At 44.8% G+C, this 16,077-nt stretch overlaps 1 protein-coding gene across 2 annotated transcripts in view; it reads right to left on the bottom strand.

Moving 5' to 3' along the window:
* PLCD1 (phospholipase C delta 1) overlaps positions 1 to 16,077 on the bottom strand; it is a 46,243-nt gene that overhangs the window by 23,887 nt on the left and 6,279 nt on the right. For both annotated transcript variants that reach the window (XM_086466436.1, XM_086466437.1), the window contains exons 3-4: positions 6,322 to 6,550; positions 2,155 to 2,284 (exon numbers count right to left, since the gene is read on the bottom strand). In XM_086466436.1, the coding sequence (XP_086322562.1) occupies positions 2,155 to 2,284; positions 6,322 to 6,550 (359 nt within the window). The remainder of the gene's footprint in view (positions 1 to 2,154; positions 2,285 to 6,321; positions 6,551 to 16,077) is intronic.

Here is a 16,077-nt window from a genome sequence, read left to right as displayed (position 1 = left end):
GACAGACGTTCTTTTCTCTAAGACACAACAGGGAAAATGACATATTACTTCTAGAAAACTGGCGTTATGACTGATGTGCCTTGGGAATTTTGTTCATTAGTGGCTATCAAATGTTGTGATGGAAATAGGACAATAGCATTGGCATCATTGTCATATTCCAGGACAGATTATACGCACGGTATAAAAATGAGCTCCTTCTGCTTGGGCTATAAGAGCTCCAAATTAGAAAAAGAATCTCAACACAAAATACTGTGGTTTACCTCACTTGTATGGATCATGAACCATGAGGTCTGGATGAACTTCGGCCTGCCAGAAAGAGTCAGAACTTTCTGATGCACCAGAATGAATATTCAGGTTGAAATGAAGTGAGGAATTAGGGGAGCTTTGCACCATTTCTGGTTGCATTGCATATGTCTTACTCAGGTCTGTCTAAAACCTAGATGTGGACACAGAGTTATGTGACAACAAGTAAGAATAATGCGAGAACATGCCATGTAGCGCTCTCTTGAACCCTTGATCACCCTTCCTTCCTGTGAGTACATGAAGAAAAACGCACTAGGAGAGAAAAGATCACCTGTTTAATATGCTGGAATGTCTCGGTCCCTCTAAGTTTACTCAGTATGTAAACTGACAATGTCATTGCTTTAGGAACAAGACAGACTCTTCCTGGAGGCAATTCAGCCTACAAGAGATCTGAATTAACCTCAGAAGAGCCTCTCTTTTCAGCGGCTATACAGGAAACTTACAACAATTACATGCTTAATAAGGGTACTTCAACTAGCTGCCTGCATTAAGATGGGTTGAACCAAGGTTTAGTAATTACTTGGAGTCCTTAAGCAAAAAGCAAATCGAGCTTCAAGTTTCCACTCCTAGAGCTCCCTTGTAACTTTTGCAATAGGAAAAGAGGTTCATTGAACGCAGTGGAGACTGTACCTCTTAAAAAAAAGTGTGTCTTTCCAGATTTTTGATGTTTGAAGATTTAGGGAGTGATTCAGCTGACATATGTGAGATGTGTGCTTTAGGATTAAGTGAATTGCACCCTGGTGTCAGTTATTGGTTTGACGTACACAGACTGCAGAGGAAGCGTAAGTGTTGGTGACTACTTCCAATGTAGATGTCTGCACTGGAGACATCTAACTCCGTCAGAGGAATCCTAGCCTTATCGCTATTTTTCCAGGGTCTTCCTGAGCAGGGAATAAAGCATGGGGTATGCCAGCCAGAGCGGGCAGTACAGCTGGAAGAATTTGCAAGCTGAAATTCTTTAAGATATGCTGATGATCTTCCCCCAATTCTTGCAGGGTTACCAGAGAGTTACCTCCAAAAAGCAAGGAATAGGAAACTTGTACCTCCTTTGGGGAAAGGTCCTAGTGAGATCTTGCGAACATACCCTGCTATCTGCTTACAGGAAGGAGCAGAAAAAACAGCCCAGTGCCCAAAACCATCCACATGTTTACTGCTGATCAGAAAAAGCATTTCTGAAACTGCCCACTCGTGAATTCAAATTCTCCTTCTAGACAGGGTGGAAGTTTGGAAGTTATCCAGATGTTTTATCTCACCTCAGCAGGAAGGTTTCTTTAGAGAGAAACCAAAAGCTTAACGACTGAGAAATTTTCAACCCTTTCTTATCTTCTGACAGGGTCAGTCTGCAAGCCAGTCTTGAGAATTTAGAAGTGTGTGTCCCTGCCAAGATTAAATATTCCTTGGGCTATTAAATCAACCAGACTGATCCAGGTTTGGGAGCAATGTTAGATGTCTATTATGAATCTGTGTGGGTTTTTTCCTAATTTGCACTTTCTCTTTGTTTACACCTGTCACTTGGTACTCTCCTCCTCTGAGAAAGTGAAGATCTGGGTCCATAATTGTATCCAAATCAATTTCAGCCAGATTTAGGCATTGACATGTGGTTGTGGCATGCAGAACACCTGAAACACCTGGCACTAAAGTACACTTGAACTTTGCTTTTCAAAAGCATTGTACTGGCCTAACTTAGTTGTTAGTGTGAATCTGCTGAGCATGAAAAACCAAGAGTCTTTCCTTGATATGGGAAAAGAGGCTAGGAGTTCACTTTAGCTTAGGTCTCCAACCAAAGCTGAAAGCTGTGGGAGACCTTGACCTCAGCCAACAGCAAATACTTTATCCACTTGCTCTCATTACCTGGAAAATCTTCTTGGCATGATAGTCATCGACTTCAATGTTCACTTCTTTCAGGAAGTCCTTAAGCTCTTTCAAGCTCATCTTGTTGTCTTTGTTTTTATCAGCTTTCCTCAGGCAGGTATGAATCCAGCTGCAAGATGATGTAAGGAAATCTTTCCAGGTCAGTGCCTAGACTAAATACCACCCTTCTGCTGCCTAGGGGGGGAGGTGAGGGGGGGTGGGGGGTAACTCTTTTAAAGACTGAACCACCTCTGCAGCTGCTGTAAATCAACACGCTACCACTGAACAGCTTACATCATCTCACCTTATGCTCTGAAAAACAGTGCTTTGGCAGAAGCAAAATGCACTGTGATACAAGTGATCATGACCCAGGAGAAACTTTTCACCGTCTGGCCTAGGCTTGATCAGCTCTCTTTACCCTGTAGGATTTTTTGGCCACAGCCAGGAACAGTCTGATTTCTCTTAGTGCATTCTGCTCCACGCTGTCAAAAGGGGATAGAGGAAGGATGAAAAGAGCTCCCAAGTGGAGCTTGGTAAAGTCATTGTTACGGATTTGATCAATATTGAGTACATCGAGGTGAACACTGAACAGAGGTTCTCCAAAAAGAAGCATTACTATTAATCTTTGGACTCACCTTCAGCTTCTGTATTTTTTTAGGGACTTCTACCTATATGTCTTAAGAACTTCGTTGTGAGCAGAATCAAACCAAACTGTGTGGGTCTTGTCTTCCTCTCATGAAATGCACAGGGAGTATTACTGTATCATACTGTAATAATAGTTCATAAGAGCTGGGTTTACAATAACTTTAGTATATCTATGGACATCACCATCCACCCCAGGGTGGAGAACACGCCCTCCACCAGCTGTGCTCCAAAGAGCATGTGCTCAGCATGTCAACATGGTGCCAACAGCGGTGCCACCCATTCATAGCCGACCCCTGCACCTCAGGTCCCCTTCACAGCCTTCCCTAAAAATAATGCAGGAGTAACGTGCAACTCCAGCGAGCCAAGAGGAAATCTAGTCTGATCTAGTCTGTCATGGCCAGAGGTGAGCAGCAGGGTTGGATAACACTAACTGTGTGTAGGAACTACTCTTTTTGCTCTAACCACTGGAAAAAGCCCACCTTTTTTTAAAAGTCTGCAGTCATTTCCACTGATCATGAGCACCCTGACGTCACGCACATATCCAGAGTTGACTCTGGAAGGCAATATCTGGGCAGTAAATGCATCTGCAAAAGAGTATGCCTCGGTCCTGCCTGCAAACACAGGATGCTTTCCTGTTATATCCCTTCCAGAGAGGCTGAGGATGTAGGAAGGAAATCTGATAGCCCACGAAGAGCATAGGCACACAGTGGGCCCTCTCGCTGCAAGGGCAAGCAGCAAAGAGAGAAAAAAGGAGACTACAGACAACTGGGGCCTCAAGCTGTTGTTTCAGCAAATAGCAGTGTTCAGTCCCCAAGACACCCAAACTCCTCATGCATCTGGAACCTCTCAGGTCTGAGAGAGCTTTTTGAAGCTGGGTGAACTAAGGACTGAAATTCTTCTCATCTGATACGAGCAGGATTTTGCAGCCCTGGTTGTGGGTCTTCCTTTCACCTTACATGCTTATTTGGGCCTGGATGGATTAGGTAAAAAGCTGGTCCCATTCGTGTATATACCTGGAGAAAGCCTGCTCCCTGCATCATGTTTTTAAAGGATCTGCCGGCTCCAGGGCTACCAGGTTTCTATTAGAAACCAAAGAGGGATGACTGAAACTATCTGGCAGATATCCCATGAATGTGCTCGGAAGAGAAATGCTGCAAAACTTCTGGTAAGTGCTTTCCAACCAGAAGAAGAGCTCATACATCAATCCCACAATTGAAGCAGATAGTGCCATACTACTCAAAAGAGAAGCCTCCTGTATTTGCTGGTCTAACGTCTTCCCTGCACACATACCTGCAATATTTACTAAATAACCTATGCCAGCTTGTTGCAGAGTTGAATCTGAGGATTAATAAAAAAGTACTGTATGTATAAGAACATCAGCAGCACTCACTAAGTGTGTGGGAGTTTTATCTTTGTAGTAACACAAGACTGGAAAGGACACAGACTCTACATCGGGTCCCTTTACCACAGGCAACTCCATCATCTTACAAACTGAATAAACCCCTTCTGAAACTAGCCAGGTTTTGCATTCAATACCTGTTTTCAAAATCTTTCTCATTCCTTACTTGCTTTGCAAGGTTTTGGATGGCTGGATGGGGGACAGGCAGGGGACCCAAAACTTCTCCTCATCTACTGACTCTTCCCCTTCTGTGCTCACAGATGCAGAGAACGCTTCTGAGGTTTAAGGAAGATCTGAGTAAGCCCACGCTGCCAAGCAAACCCAGGGAAGACAGACTAAATTTAAAATCCCAGGCTTTAATTAAATATCATCAAATTTCAAATGAGAAATCATGCTGTTCTGTAATTCCAGGTTACGTTAAACGTCCTGAGACAATCCCAGATTGGAAGCCAGCACTGCACAGTAATTACTCTTCCAGAAATACAGCTTGCCTACCCACCCTGTTTAGCTTCGATTCTGCTTTCCAAAGACAGAAAGGCACTTTTCCGTGCTGGAAATTTACAGCCTTCTTCCCTTCCAAATGTCATTGTTATTTTCCCCCCCTTAGTAATCTCATCTCTTCTAATGGGGAAGTTTTTCAGCAATATATTCAATTTGACATGCTCTAGGGACAACTTCTTAGCCCAGATTTTCCCCACACACTGTGGAGTGGGGACAGCTTTCGCATTGAAAAGGAAAACTGCCAGGGTGCAACATTTCCAACCGCAAAACTGTCTCAAGATATCAACTTGTCTGGGGACTACTCCCTACCACCGCAGACACACAACTGATAACACTGCTGAGGAATGCAGCCTAAAGCTTGACAAACCTTCTGAAAAGATGCTCATAGTGCAGGAGATAATCACAGCATCCCATGCACATCAGAACTAATGGAGTCTGATTGCTTCAAATGAACAGCACTATAGTCGTACAAGTGCTTATTAGACTTCAAAGAATCCACAGAAGAGTAAAGCCTGGTGAAAGCTCAGTATTTATGTGCCATCTCCTTCACCATCAGTACATTATTACCCCCATGGAGGGAAGCCTTGACTGAGGGCAAGACATCCTGATACCTGCTCAGCCTCAGCCTCGGCTTTGTGACGTTCCCCAGCTGAGGATTTTGCATGTCCCCTCCTCTCCACAGATGCTTTGATGTTGAACAAGGCATGAAGCTCACGCAGCCTGCTCTCACCAGCAGCGCTATCTGGTTTCCTCTCTGACAGCTGGATCCCTACCTTTGTGAAGCTTAAAGGAACTTATGGCTGCTGTGGCCATGTCAAATCGGAGCAAAATCGGCCAACAGGTTCATATGTCATGGTCAGGGCCTCAGACACACAGGGACTGCAGAAAATCCATCAAAATCTCCACCCACAGATATTCTCTCTTTTTATATGGATGTGGGACCTGTGATCGCAAAGCAACTTATGGAGTGAAATGCAGCCCTGGGGAAAATTTCCTGTGAATTCACCAGAGCCACGATTTCACCCAATAACTAACTCACTCTCCATTTCACAACTAATTCACCCTCCTTTCCTGCTCTGCTGCTTTACCTTTCTGTTGTCACTAGAGCAATTCCAACTTTTTTCGGGGCAAAACTTCCTCCCATGCTGAGGCAAAGAAGGAGTAATTTCACTAAAGTCAGTGGAGCTACCCCAGAGTAATTTGGCAGTCAGAACAGGAGAATCAGTTCCCTTGCCTTGTATTACTAAGAAACATGATAAACAGTACGGGCTTTTCATGCCTTGCCAAGAAGCGTCTGTCCTGGAGTTTACTGCAATGCAAGTGAAACAGATCCCTGAAGAACACAAAAAATAATGATTGTTTTATCTGGAGCTCCCTGAAAGAGGCAATTCTTTGCTTTAGGAGCTATGTGAAGCCTGAATCCACTCTTGCTTGTATCACTGCAAAACAGGGAAGAAAAGCATTGGAAACCAGGGAGTTTGCCTGGGTGCAAAATCAGTGCAAGAGAAAACTCAGTGCCATGGGCCAATAGGAAAAAAGGGGGTTAGTCTACTATCTCCACCCACAGGGAAAGACAAGTGCATCTTTGTCTGTGATTAATCACTTTAAAAGGCAAAGGATACTGTTGGAGTTTCTGTTTCTGGTTCATGGAGTTGCTGTGGGCTATGATTTTCGCAAGGCCAGAGATCCAGTGGTTGGCATCGTCCTCTGAACTCGCAATGAGGTCCAGGTTTTTCCGCTGATCTTTGAAAATGATGGAAAAGCAGCGATACTCTGGGATATCCTTGGCGTATTTTTCCATACCTTCTGTTTTATGGCCTGACCTCACATCCCGAATATCTTCAATGGAGACTGTGGAAAGAAAGCAGAGCCTGCTGTCAGCAGGGGTTCAGTCAACATTATCTCTACTTAGTGAGGGATATTAAGAAATTACTCTTTCTCCTTTTACTGCAGCCTCTGGAAGATTCCCCTCCCTTTCCCCTCTTCCCCAAACTCTGCTACTAAAGAAAGCTCAAATCAAAAGGAGCAGAAAAAGTAAAAAATTTTAAAAGGAAAAACTCTCTCCCCATGTTCCTGATTTAACAAAGAAGCAGAATATGCTCTAGATGCCATACTGTGATATCATGTTTATGAGACACAAATCTGCCAAGAGTTTGGTTCCAGTCCTTGGAGAATCCCTGACTTGATCTCTGCCTCCATCTGAGAGTGGGGAGGGGGGAGCTGTGCCTCCCTGTGAACATCACCTCCCAGGAAAATGAGAGCTGACTTCAGCAAGAGGAGTGCAGGGACCAAAATAGTCATGCTTTAGTTTGCAAAAAAAGTGAGAAGGTAAAATTTTAAATCCCCATATGTTCTTCTCAGTCACTCTAGTGCAAATTAGGGATGCAAAGACCAAAGCTTCAGAGCAGTTTGGTGTCGCCCATACTCCATCCTCACCCCTGTCAAGGGTAGACTTGATCCTCTTTGCTGTAAGAAAGCAAAACACTGCTTTAAAGACCGTCCTTCCCCATTTCCATCTCTGTCCCTCAGCTAGTGGAAACGAGCCCTGAAGCCACACAAAGTTTGCAAAATGCACACACAAGGCAATCCAGCAAGAGCGGCGCATTCTACGTTATTAAATAAAAGTAACAGAAACACTGCTGTTGTCCCTGACAGCACACGGGTGCCCTTAAACTGTGCTGAAATCAGGCCAGCTCCCAGCATCACGCACAGCCTCTTTTTGTCTTTGCTGGGCCACTTACTACACCTCCAAATGATTGAGTGGAAAGGGCAAAAACTGCTTAATCACATTTGAGTACTGAGAAACTTAACACCGAAGTAGAGATGGCAGCTACACACAATGAATGGCAAAAATGTTTGCAAACAGTGTTGGAGTCCATAACCGAGAAAGTCTTGTTGCATTTTCTTAGGCGGGAGACAGGTCAGTTAATGTTTTGCAAACACCTACCAATACCATCTCAGGGCACACACAGAAAAGGCAACACACATGAGAGATGTTCAGCCATCTTCTATAACAAGCACGCCAATGCCAAAAAATAGATATAATCACAGGAATTTGGAGGAGAAAAAAAAAAAGCTTAACTTTTCCTCTACCTCAAACCACACATTACAGGTAAAAATTGTTTCCTATTTCCTGTGTCACAAGTGTGTGAGATCGATTTTATTATTTTATTTGTGCTTATCTTGAAGGAGCTTCATTGAAAAGCAGTACATAAGCATAAAATATCCCCACTGTTTAGCTAAGAGGAGAAACTTGCCTTTAAAAATGCATTTTATCTGCTCCTTCATTTAAATTGGTTCAATTTCACCATTAAAGCACCCAGTACATTCAAAGTCAACACTTGCAGAAAAACACAACTCAGTATCTACTCTGCATGTTTTCAGCATGGCTGCTCTGGGATCATCTAAAATTCATCAGATGCTCCCTAGAGTTTGAAAACTTCCAGGGCAGTCATGATAATGCTCAGCTGCTGGGGTGGAGGGAATCAACGCCCAAAACCCAGAAAAATTCAGTCTTCAAAAATCAGTGACTTTCCAAAACCAACATTTGACATTTGCTTTAAATTCTCACCACATGTTGGGGTGATCAAACATCTTCCACAGCACTTTTCTGGTTTGGTTCCTATACAAGAACATACCATAATGACCTTCCTGAAGCTAGCAAAGCTCCTCCCTGACAATTACGAGCAATTATCTTTGTGTGGTCTTTTATTATCACTTTGTAAAGGCCAACAGTTGATCAGTCAGAGGGGAGGGGAGGAAAAGGTTGGCTTGGGATGGGCTACTGTGGAATTGCATTATCAGGCCAATTTAGAGTGAGTTTATGGTTTTGAGGACTAAAACCTGTCCTTGGAAGAAAAGGGCTGCAATTCCCTTGCAGCTGGGGCTGCTAATGAAGAGCCTTGCTGGTGATTTTGCCCATTAACTGGGACAAATGATAGTGATTGTGCCTTAGGTAGAACTATGCCCTTAATGTAAGTGATGCTATCACGTTTGGACAGATTCAGTTCAGTCAAAAAGTCTAAAGTTTAGTTAGACTTGTTTTATAGACAACGGGAAAAAAAAAGAAACTTTTGGAATACAAAGGTTCTGTCTTATTTAGACAAAAACTTTAGGGCAAGATAATAATCCATGACTACAGTGGACCCGTGACCAGAAAGAAAGTCCAGGCTGAGCATCTCTGATGCAGACCTGTGCCAGGTAGATGGTCCATAAGAGGGTGATTCTCTTACACTCCCAGTCTCTTCTGGTTATAGCAGTGCAAGTGGAAGGATCATCCTGCTGTTCCTCATCACCCGCCAACTGCTCACCACTGCTTGGCTCGTAAGAGTTATTGTCCCTTCAGAATGGCTAGCTAGTCTGCTTGTGCAATCAATCCCTAAACTTTGGGTTGGCAACAACCTAGTGTTTCCAAGACTAGAAAATCTGATGTTAAATATTGGAAATTTAGAATGGATTCTTTGGAAACCATTACCTGGCAAAGTGAATCCACTGGAAAAGAGAGCTGTGTGGGAGGAAAAAAAGATTGAAAACCTGTGTGTGGAACGGCTGCCTTGATCTCTTTGCTGAGAAGTGGATGATAGAGGACACAGAGCTCCTTGATGCAGAAAAGGTACAAGGAAGGCTGAAGAACAGGATTGATGTCTACTGTAGTCACGCAAGAGACAAGGAAAGAAACTATCAATGCAGGAACTGTTAAAAAAGCAGGGTAAGGGAGGACACTTTTTAAAGCTTTCCATAGCTTGGTCATCTATCAATAAAAAAGCTGAAGCCAAAGGAGTCGGCCCAAGCCATCTGCAAATGTTATCTCTTTTCTGGAAAATCTTAACCCAGCATGAGTACATTATCAGCTGCTCCCAAACGGTGAGTGTACTTTATTAGCAGTTCCAAGCTAATTGTGTGCTCAGCTGAGCTATCTGCAGAGGGAAATCAGAAATATCTGGGGGACAGAGATGTTTCACAGCAGAGGAACACTTACAGTAAATACCCATCAATCACATATCCTGCAACCTCCCTGTTCCTTCCCCATCACGCCACAGCGGGGAGGTAACCACAAGCAGAAGAGAGTCTGGAAAGTTTGCATCTACTTCTCCTAAGTGGTTACGTCTGCTGAAGAGGTGGTTTGTGTAAAGCCCAAAACATGAAGCACAACACAAGGAGGCTTGTGTCCTTCCTGGCCTGCAGACATCGAGTCAAACAGGTTACGTCCTGGTCAGCCTTCCTGGCTGCTGCGGATGCTGCTCAGCCAGTGCCACAGCTGTAGACTCCCCACTGACATGGACATACAGCAGCGTTCCATGGAGCCAGAGAAATTACTCCTGTCTGAACTAGTTTCAGGGAGATGTTGAGAACTTTCTTTTTAATCGTCCTTTCAATTTTCATCACTGGATACTGCCCTTGTGTTCCTCCCTTGCTAATTCTTGGACCAATGCCCTTCCCCTGTTTCACCCAGGGAATTAGCAGGCAGATGGGAGTCAGGCCCGCAGGATGCAGGAGGCCACTTTTGACAGCCAGGATGTTTTCAGGCAGCCAACATGTATCTTTTGGGTGTGTCTTTTGAGTTGGATTTGCCTCTTCATGGCTTTCAAGGAGCTTGCTGTTACACTTGCAAGCCTGTCCCCTCATGCAGAAGGAAGAGGAACACCTCTCAAAGGAAAACAAAAGCTGTTATTCACACTGATGTGCCTGCAACCAGACTTTAGAGTGTCTGCAAGTACCTAAGTCCAAAACAGTGACCCATAAAACCTTTGTGAGTCGGTGCAGAACCTCACCTGTGCCTCTGCCTGACCCAAAAGCTCCCCCATGCCCCAGAAGTTAGTTTCTTCCTTCAAGTGACCCCTGCACAAAAGGCTCCCCACCTCCTTCCAGCAGGACCTGGCCACCCTCCCCACAAGACACACCCCAGTGCAAGGATTTCAGCCCTACGTGCACGTGGAGAGGGGGTGGCCGTTTGTGTGAGACCGGTTCCTGCAGGAAGCAGTAGGGAGAAGGATACAAATTCGATCTCCCCATCACCCTAAAAGCTGTAACCCCAGAGATTTCAGACTTCAGGAGTCCATCCGAGTCACATGTATGCCCTATGAGCCATTGGGTAGCCAAAAATACAAGTGTTGAGGAGCCAGAAGGACAAGCCTGACAAGGTGCCTAATGATTAGAGCATTTGTCTGAGAGACGAGCCTTGGTCACTGGCCTCTCCATCTCTTCTCCGGTCACTGCTCCTCAGGTGAAATGTCCAGCCTGTGCCTGGAGCATGGATAGCAAAACACTTTGGCAATCCTAAAGAATACAGGGAAAGGAGGAACAGAGGCAGACAGCAATCAGCCTTTGTCTTCCTCCTGTTTGACAGGCAGCCCTTTGACAAGACAGATTCTTTCAAGAGTCTTACAGAAAAGAGAGAGAACAAGGATCTGAATCCACATCTTCTGCAAACCACTGGGCATGTGAAGGACAAGGACCAAAAGGTGCTTCTCATTCCTTGTGCCTTTGCTGATAAAAAGGGAGAGGAGGGTCAATGTATAGAGACTTGGAGGCACTGCCAAAACAGCTGGCCTTGAGTTACTCATGAAGGAAAGAGGGCAGTTTTTTTCACTCTGGGGGAAATACTCCTTGGATCCTTCCTGTTCCTTACCCTACCTCCCTGTCATTAGGAAGTGATCTCTGCAATGTGGCATTCAGTCACACTGAATTACTCCATCCCACTCTAATTGTCTTAATAAGTCACTTCTGTTTACTGTCAGGAAATGCGGATGAGAAATGTACTCAGCTGTTAATATTGCACACGATAATATTGCACCATATTTGCACACAATACTGCATGTCTGCAGAGACATCAGACCTTCACTAGCTGCAGCTCAGGCTGAGCATCTCGTCAAGAACAGATGAAAGCTGCTACCTGCCTGCCCTTCCAGCCAGGATGGCCGCAGCAGGACTACATGGATTTCACAACACACGGAGCACATGGGGCAAACTGGCATTGTGTGCTGCTTCTCTCTTTGGTTTCACCCCAGAAAAAGCAGTTTAGTGGATTTCGGTTTCACCATCGGTGGCTGATGCTAATGGCCAAATGCAGTTGGAATCAGGACTTTTGTAATCAGCAGGACCTGGAGCACCGTCGGCTCTCTGCACTGGGAACACGAAAAGCTATCCGTCACCCTCATCGCTAAGGGATGCTTTAACATAATGATTCAAGTGTGGGTTTAGCATGAGCCCCACAGGGCTGTGCCTTCTTAGCCCTGACCGTGTTGCTCACTCATCTCCCTGTGTGTGAACTACCGCAGGTCCCAGCTGCCAATTCCTCATCCATTCTCTTCTCCTGTCCCCCTCCACTGACTTGCTCAGTACGTTGTTTTAACTTGAAATCTGCTGCACAGCAGTCTGCCCTCGTTGCTGGTGTGTGTCACCAGCTGACAACCAGTGATGCAATGCACACATAATTTTACAGATTGTTTGGAAATGCTTTTTATTACAAGGTTTTTACCTAATCTTTCTGTCTACCCATCACAGCTTGGGGTGTTGACGTAAATAGAGTGCTCTCTATTTACATTCCTTCCAAACATCTCAACCAGGGCCCTGCAAACTATTTCTGCAACCAGTTCCTACTTCTCCTGCCATTACAGTGCTGCTAAATTTGGATCTAAGGCTCTCAACACTTCTTTCTTTGCGTTTAACATATGCTATGGAGAATAAGGCCAATATTTGTCAGCACACTGCCTGTGGTGAAAACTGTCCCAGCAACGCATGCGGTGGCCTGATTCAAAATTAAATCAAAAAAAAAAAAAAAGACAGCTCTGCATTTGAAATGACTTGTTTTATGGGTTGAGTGATTTTGATAAAAACTAATGAGATCCACAGCCAGACGGTTTTGTTTTCACAGCTGACGGCCACCTTGCGTAACACATTAACATCAGCAGATATTTTTCCAGGGACAAATACATGTCTGACCGTGAAGCAATGATTCCTGAAGAAACTGCCTACCCAGCTCCAGAAGGAAGCTGTCGGTGCAGTCAGCTGCCTGCTGTGTCTATACAGGTTGCTGAGAGTTTCTGTTGACTTTAGGCATTTAATAGGAACAACTTAAAGTTTTCACTTCTTGACTTGAGCAAGTCCAGAGCAATATCACATCCTTTCTGTTCTTCTGCAAGCAAGTTCAGGACATTAATTCAATGGAGATATTCGTTCATTCTTCCACAAAAATGGTATGGTATGTTCATTGCATGGCATTTTAAGGGCATTCCTAAATTTCACAAGAACTCAAAAATGAAGGAAAATGTTTCCTGCTGAACACTAGTGGTAGGCTATTAACATAAAGCTTTTGTACTATGTAAACCATGCAAAAATATCCTATAATTGAGTCAGAAGTCAGAGGAACTGGAACAAATTCTGTGCATTTTTAATAGTGAGGATAATTAATTGTTAGATCAAAATATCAATTTCATTGCTTCAAATAATATTACAATCATCACTTACCACATGCAGTTGTGCAACTGAATTTAGCTCACCTCTGTAAACTGCTCCCAAAACTGATTATTTCAACCAAAATACAGAAAAAAAAAAAAAAAAAAAAAAAAAAGAAAAAAAAGCCCAACAATAGTAGTTTTTAAGTAAAGCTTTTGGCCAGAAATGGAAATTCTTCAGCCAAAACTCCTGAACTTCTTTCTTGACTACACTGCTTGTGACTCAATGACACACCCCCAGTGAGTCATCCTTGGTGCAATGTGTGAAGCTCACTCATGGCTGTTATGGGAAACGTCATCTCCCTGAGCCTCCAGCAGAGAAAGAGTGCAGGAGGTAGCAAAGCACCAGCTTCTCCAGGCTCCACTGTAGCACCTCTAAACCTAAACAACACATTCAGCCTTCTGGTTTTGAATATTCTGTTTCTCCACTAAATGATCAAAAGGATGTTTCACTGGAAAGTTTTCAACCGTCCCTACAAATGCCTGAGTTCAGAGAGTTTTTAAAGGGATTGAGTCTGGCTTAAGTGAGCTCCAGCTAGAGATTTCAGCTGGTTTAAGACTTTCAAAAATCGATTCCACTGAAAGCAGCAGGTGCCTGTTTGCTCCTTTTTTCATGTAGATGAGACCTGGTGTTTGACCACAGATGGTGTTACTGACAGGCTGCTGCTCTTTCAACACAAGTCTCCCTGCCCCCTTCGCCTCTCCTCCCTCCCACCATAGTGATGCTCAGGAGGGAACTGGCTCTGATTGAACTGTTTACCAGCTCCCTTGCACAAACCTTTTCTTTGCCCCCAAACTCTTAACCCTGCCACCTGAACCCTGTTTTCTCAGCCCAGAGAGAAAGCTGCTCGATGTGTAAAAGCCTCATGGGACAAAGAAGTATCTACCCTGACCGTGGCTGTACACAACATTTAAGATAACAGACAGCAGCAGTGCGTTTATGGGCCTGGTATGCAGCTCAGACCCAGGATGCATCAGGCTATGGTGAAAAATGGATTTTTAAAGGTGCTTTTGTGCAGCCTTTCATGCCCAGCACTCCAATGTTTCTGCTGGAGCCAATGAGAGAGTACACACAGGGCATAACGTGTCTGTTGGAAAACTGACCACTTAAGATGCTTCAAGGGGTTTTGGAAAAAAGCTCTTCCCTTGGGCCTAAACGGAACATACTGAAAAATAATGGATTATGGGTAATGAAAAAAATGGATTATGTTCTACCCATGTAGGAATGGCAGCCTAGCCCCCAGAAAGCCCTGTGTGTACTACAGCACCCAATCTAAATTTCCAGTTGTTTAAAATAAAGACTACGGAGGAAGGTACTGGTTGTACCCTGTGTATCTGGTCCAGGCAACATCTGTGCCTGTGACAACCCTGATATGTTGGGGCTTTTTAACTTCAAGCATCTGAGATTCTTCTGTCTAAACCTTGGCAGTCCCCAGATTTATCTACTGGACACCACCACACAATGGTTTACAAACAGCTTTTCCGTATGATTATAAGAACAGTAATGGGAATAACAGGAAACTGTCCAAACAAAACCAGAACACTTACCCTACCAGACTTTGCTCCTCTGAGGTGCCTCCATCTGCTTGCTATCCACAACACTGCAGAAAAGATTAGACCTGCTGCTAAAACCTTCCAGTTTCCATTCTGCTCATTCTTTTTCCTTCCTAAAACACGCAGCTTATCTCAGTTTTATCAAGGCTTTTTACTGGAGGGCAAGGTTAGTGTCTGTTAGCAAGGAAAGGTGACCCTTTGGAGACACTCGCCTTGAAGTCCCTGATTTTGAGTATCAAATCATGACCCTGCACTCTTCCTCTGGTTTGACTGCCCTCACACACCCGGCCAAATGAGAAGGCAGCCATAGTGATAGAGCCCGCCAGAGGACACAACAGTAACCAGGGGTAAACCTCCTTATACCTAAACCCAAAGCAGCCTGGTGAAGCTAAAAGTACAAAAAAGAAACTCAAACCCAGCAATCACTCTGAAAACTTGGGAATGGAAGGTCTCAGAGGACCAACAGAGGAGAAAGGCACGGGAAAATGGATGTCCTTGAGGTTATGGCTTGGGACTGGGTAGGCGTCACTTCGGTCAGTACTCATCTCTCTTGTTGACTTCCAGGTCCAGAGCACCTGTGGAAGCAGCTCCGAGGTGGCCCTCCAACCCTCCCAAAAGCTTGCACCACAACTGCAGGCACAGTTTCACATCCTCCCAGGAGCATGTGGGACGCGGCCTGCTCAGCACACTTGGTAGGTCAATGCGGCATCAGGGGTGCTCCTGCAGCCGGCTGGGTGTGCGGGCGCAAAGGCAGCCTGGCTGGAGCCCTGCCAGAACTTGCTTTTTCAGAGCAGCAGGGATAAGCTCTGCCTCGACTGCCTTTTCTCCCTTCCTGCTATCTTAATAACAAGAAAAAAGACTCTTTCACTGGGGGAAGGTGTGTGTGCATGGAGGTGTTATGGAGCATACATGTGGGTGCGTCAGCAGGCAATATTATTCCGTCTTCACTGTGCACTGAGGACACTCCCAGGGCACAGCAAGTTCTCCATCCTGCAGTGGCACCACCTCTGTCTCCAGCAGTGTGGCAACCTTGGTTATGACCAGTTAGCAGAGTGTATCTCGAGCGCTGTAAATCCACACCTACACAGCCACACTCCTAGCCTGTGCCCAACACCCAGCTCAAAGGATCTGATCTCGCTGCAGGGCTCTTATTGCAGCTCACTTTATAAAAAAGGTACACTTGTGCCAGTTCTCCGTGCCACCGCCCCAGCGATGGAGGCAATGAGTTCAACCAGTGTTTCTCCAAGCAGACATCAATGACCCTGGAGCCACAGCACAAGGATCCCTCCCATTTGCTTTAGAGGACCAGGTGGGGTCAGGACCGTTGCTGGAGGTGCTCTCACCCCCATAATTTGGAAACTGCTGGCTTAG

This window comes from Leptosomus discolor, chromosome 6 (genome assembly GCF_034619465.1).
Source record: "Leptosomus discolor isolate bLepDis1 chromosome 6, bLepDis1.hap2, whole genome shotgun sequence".
NCBI classification, from domain to species: domain Eukaryota; kingdom Metazoa; phylum Chordata; class Aves; order Leptosomiformes; family Leptosomidae; genus Leptosomus; species Leptosomus discolor.
This window is presented reverse-complemented; position numbering and strand designations above follow the sequence as displayed.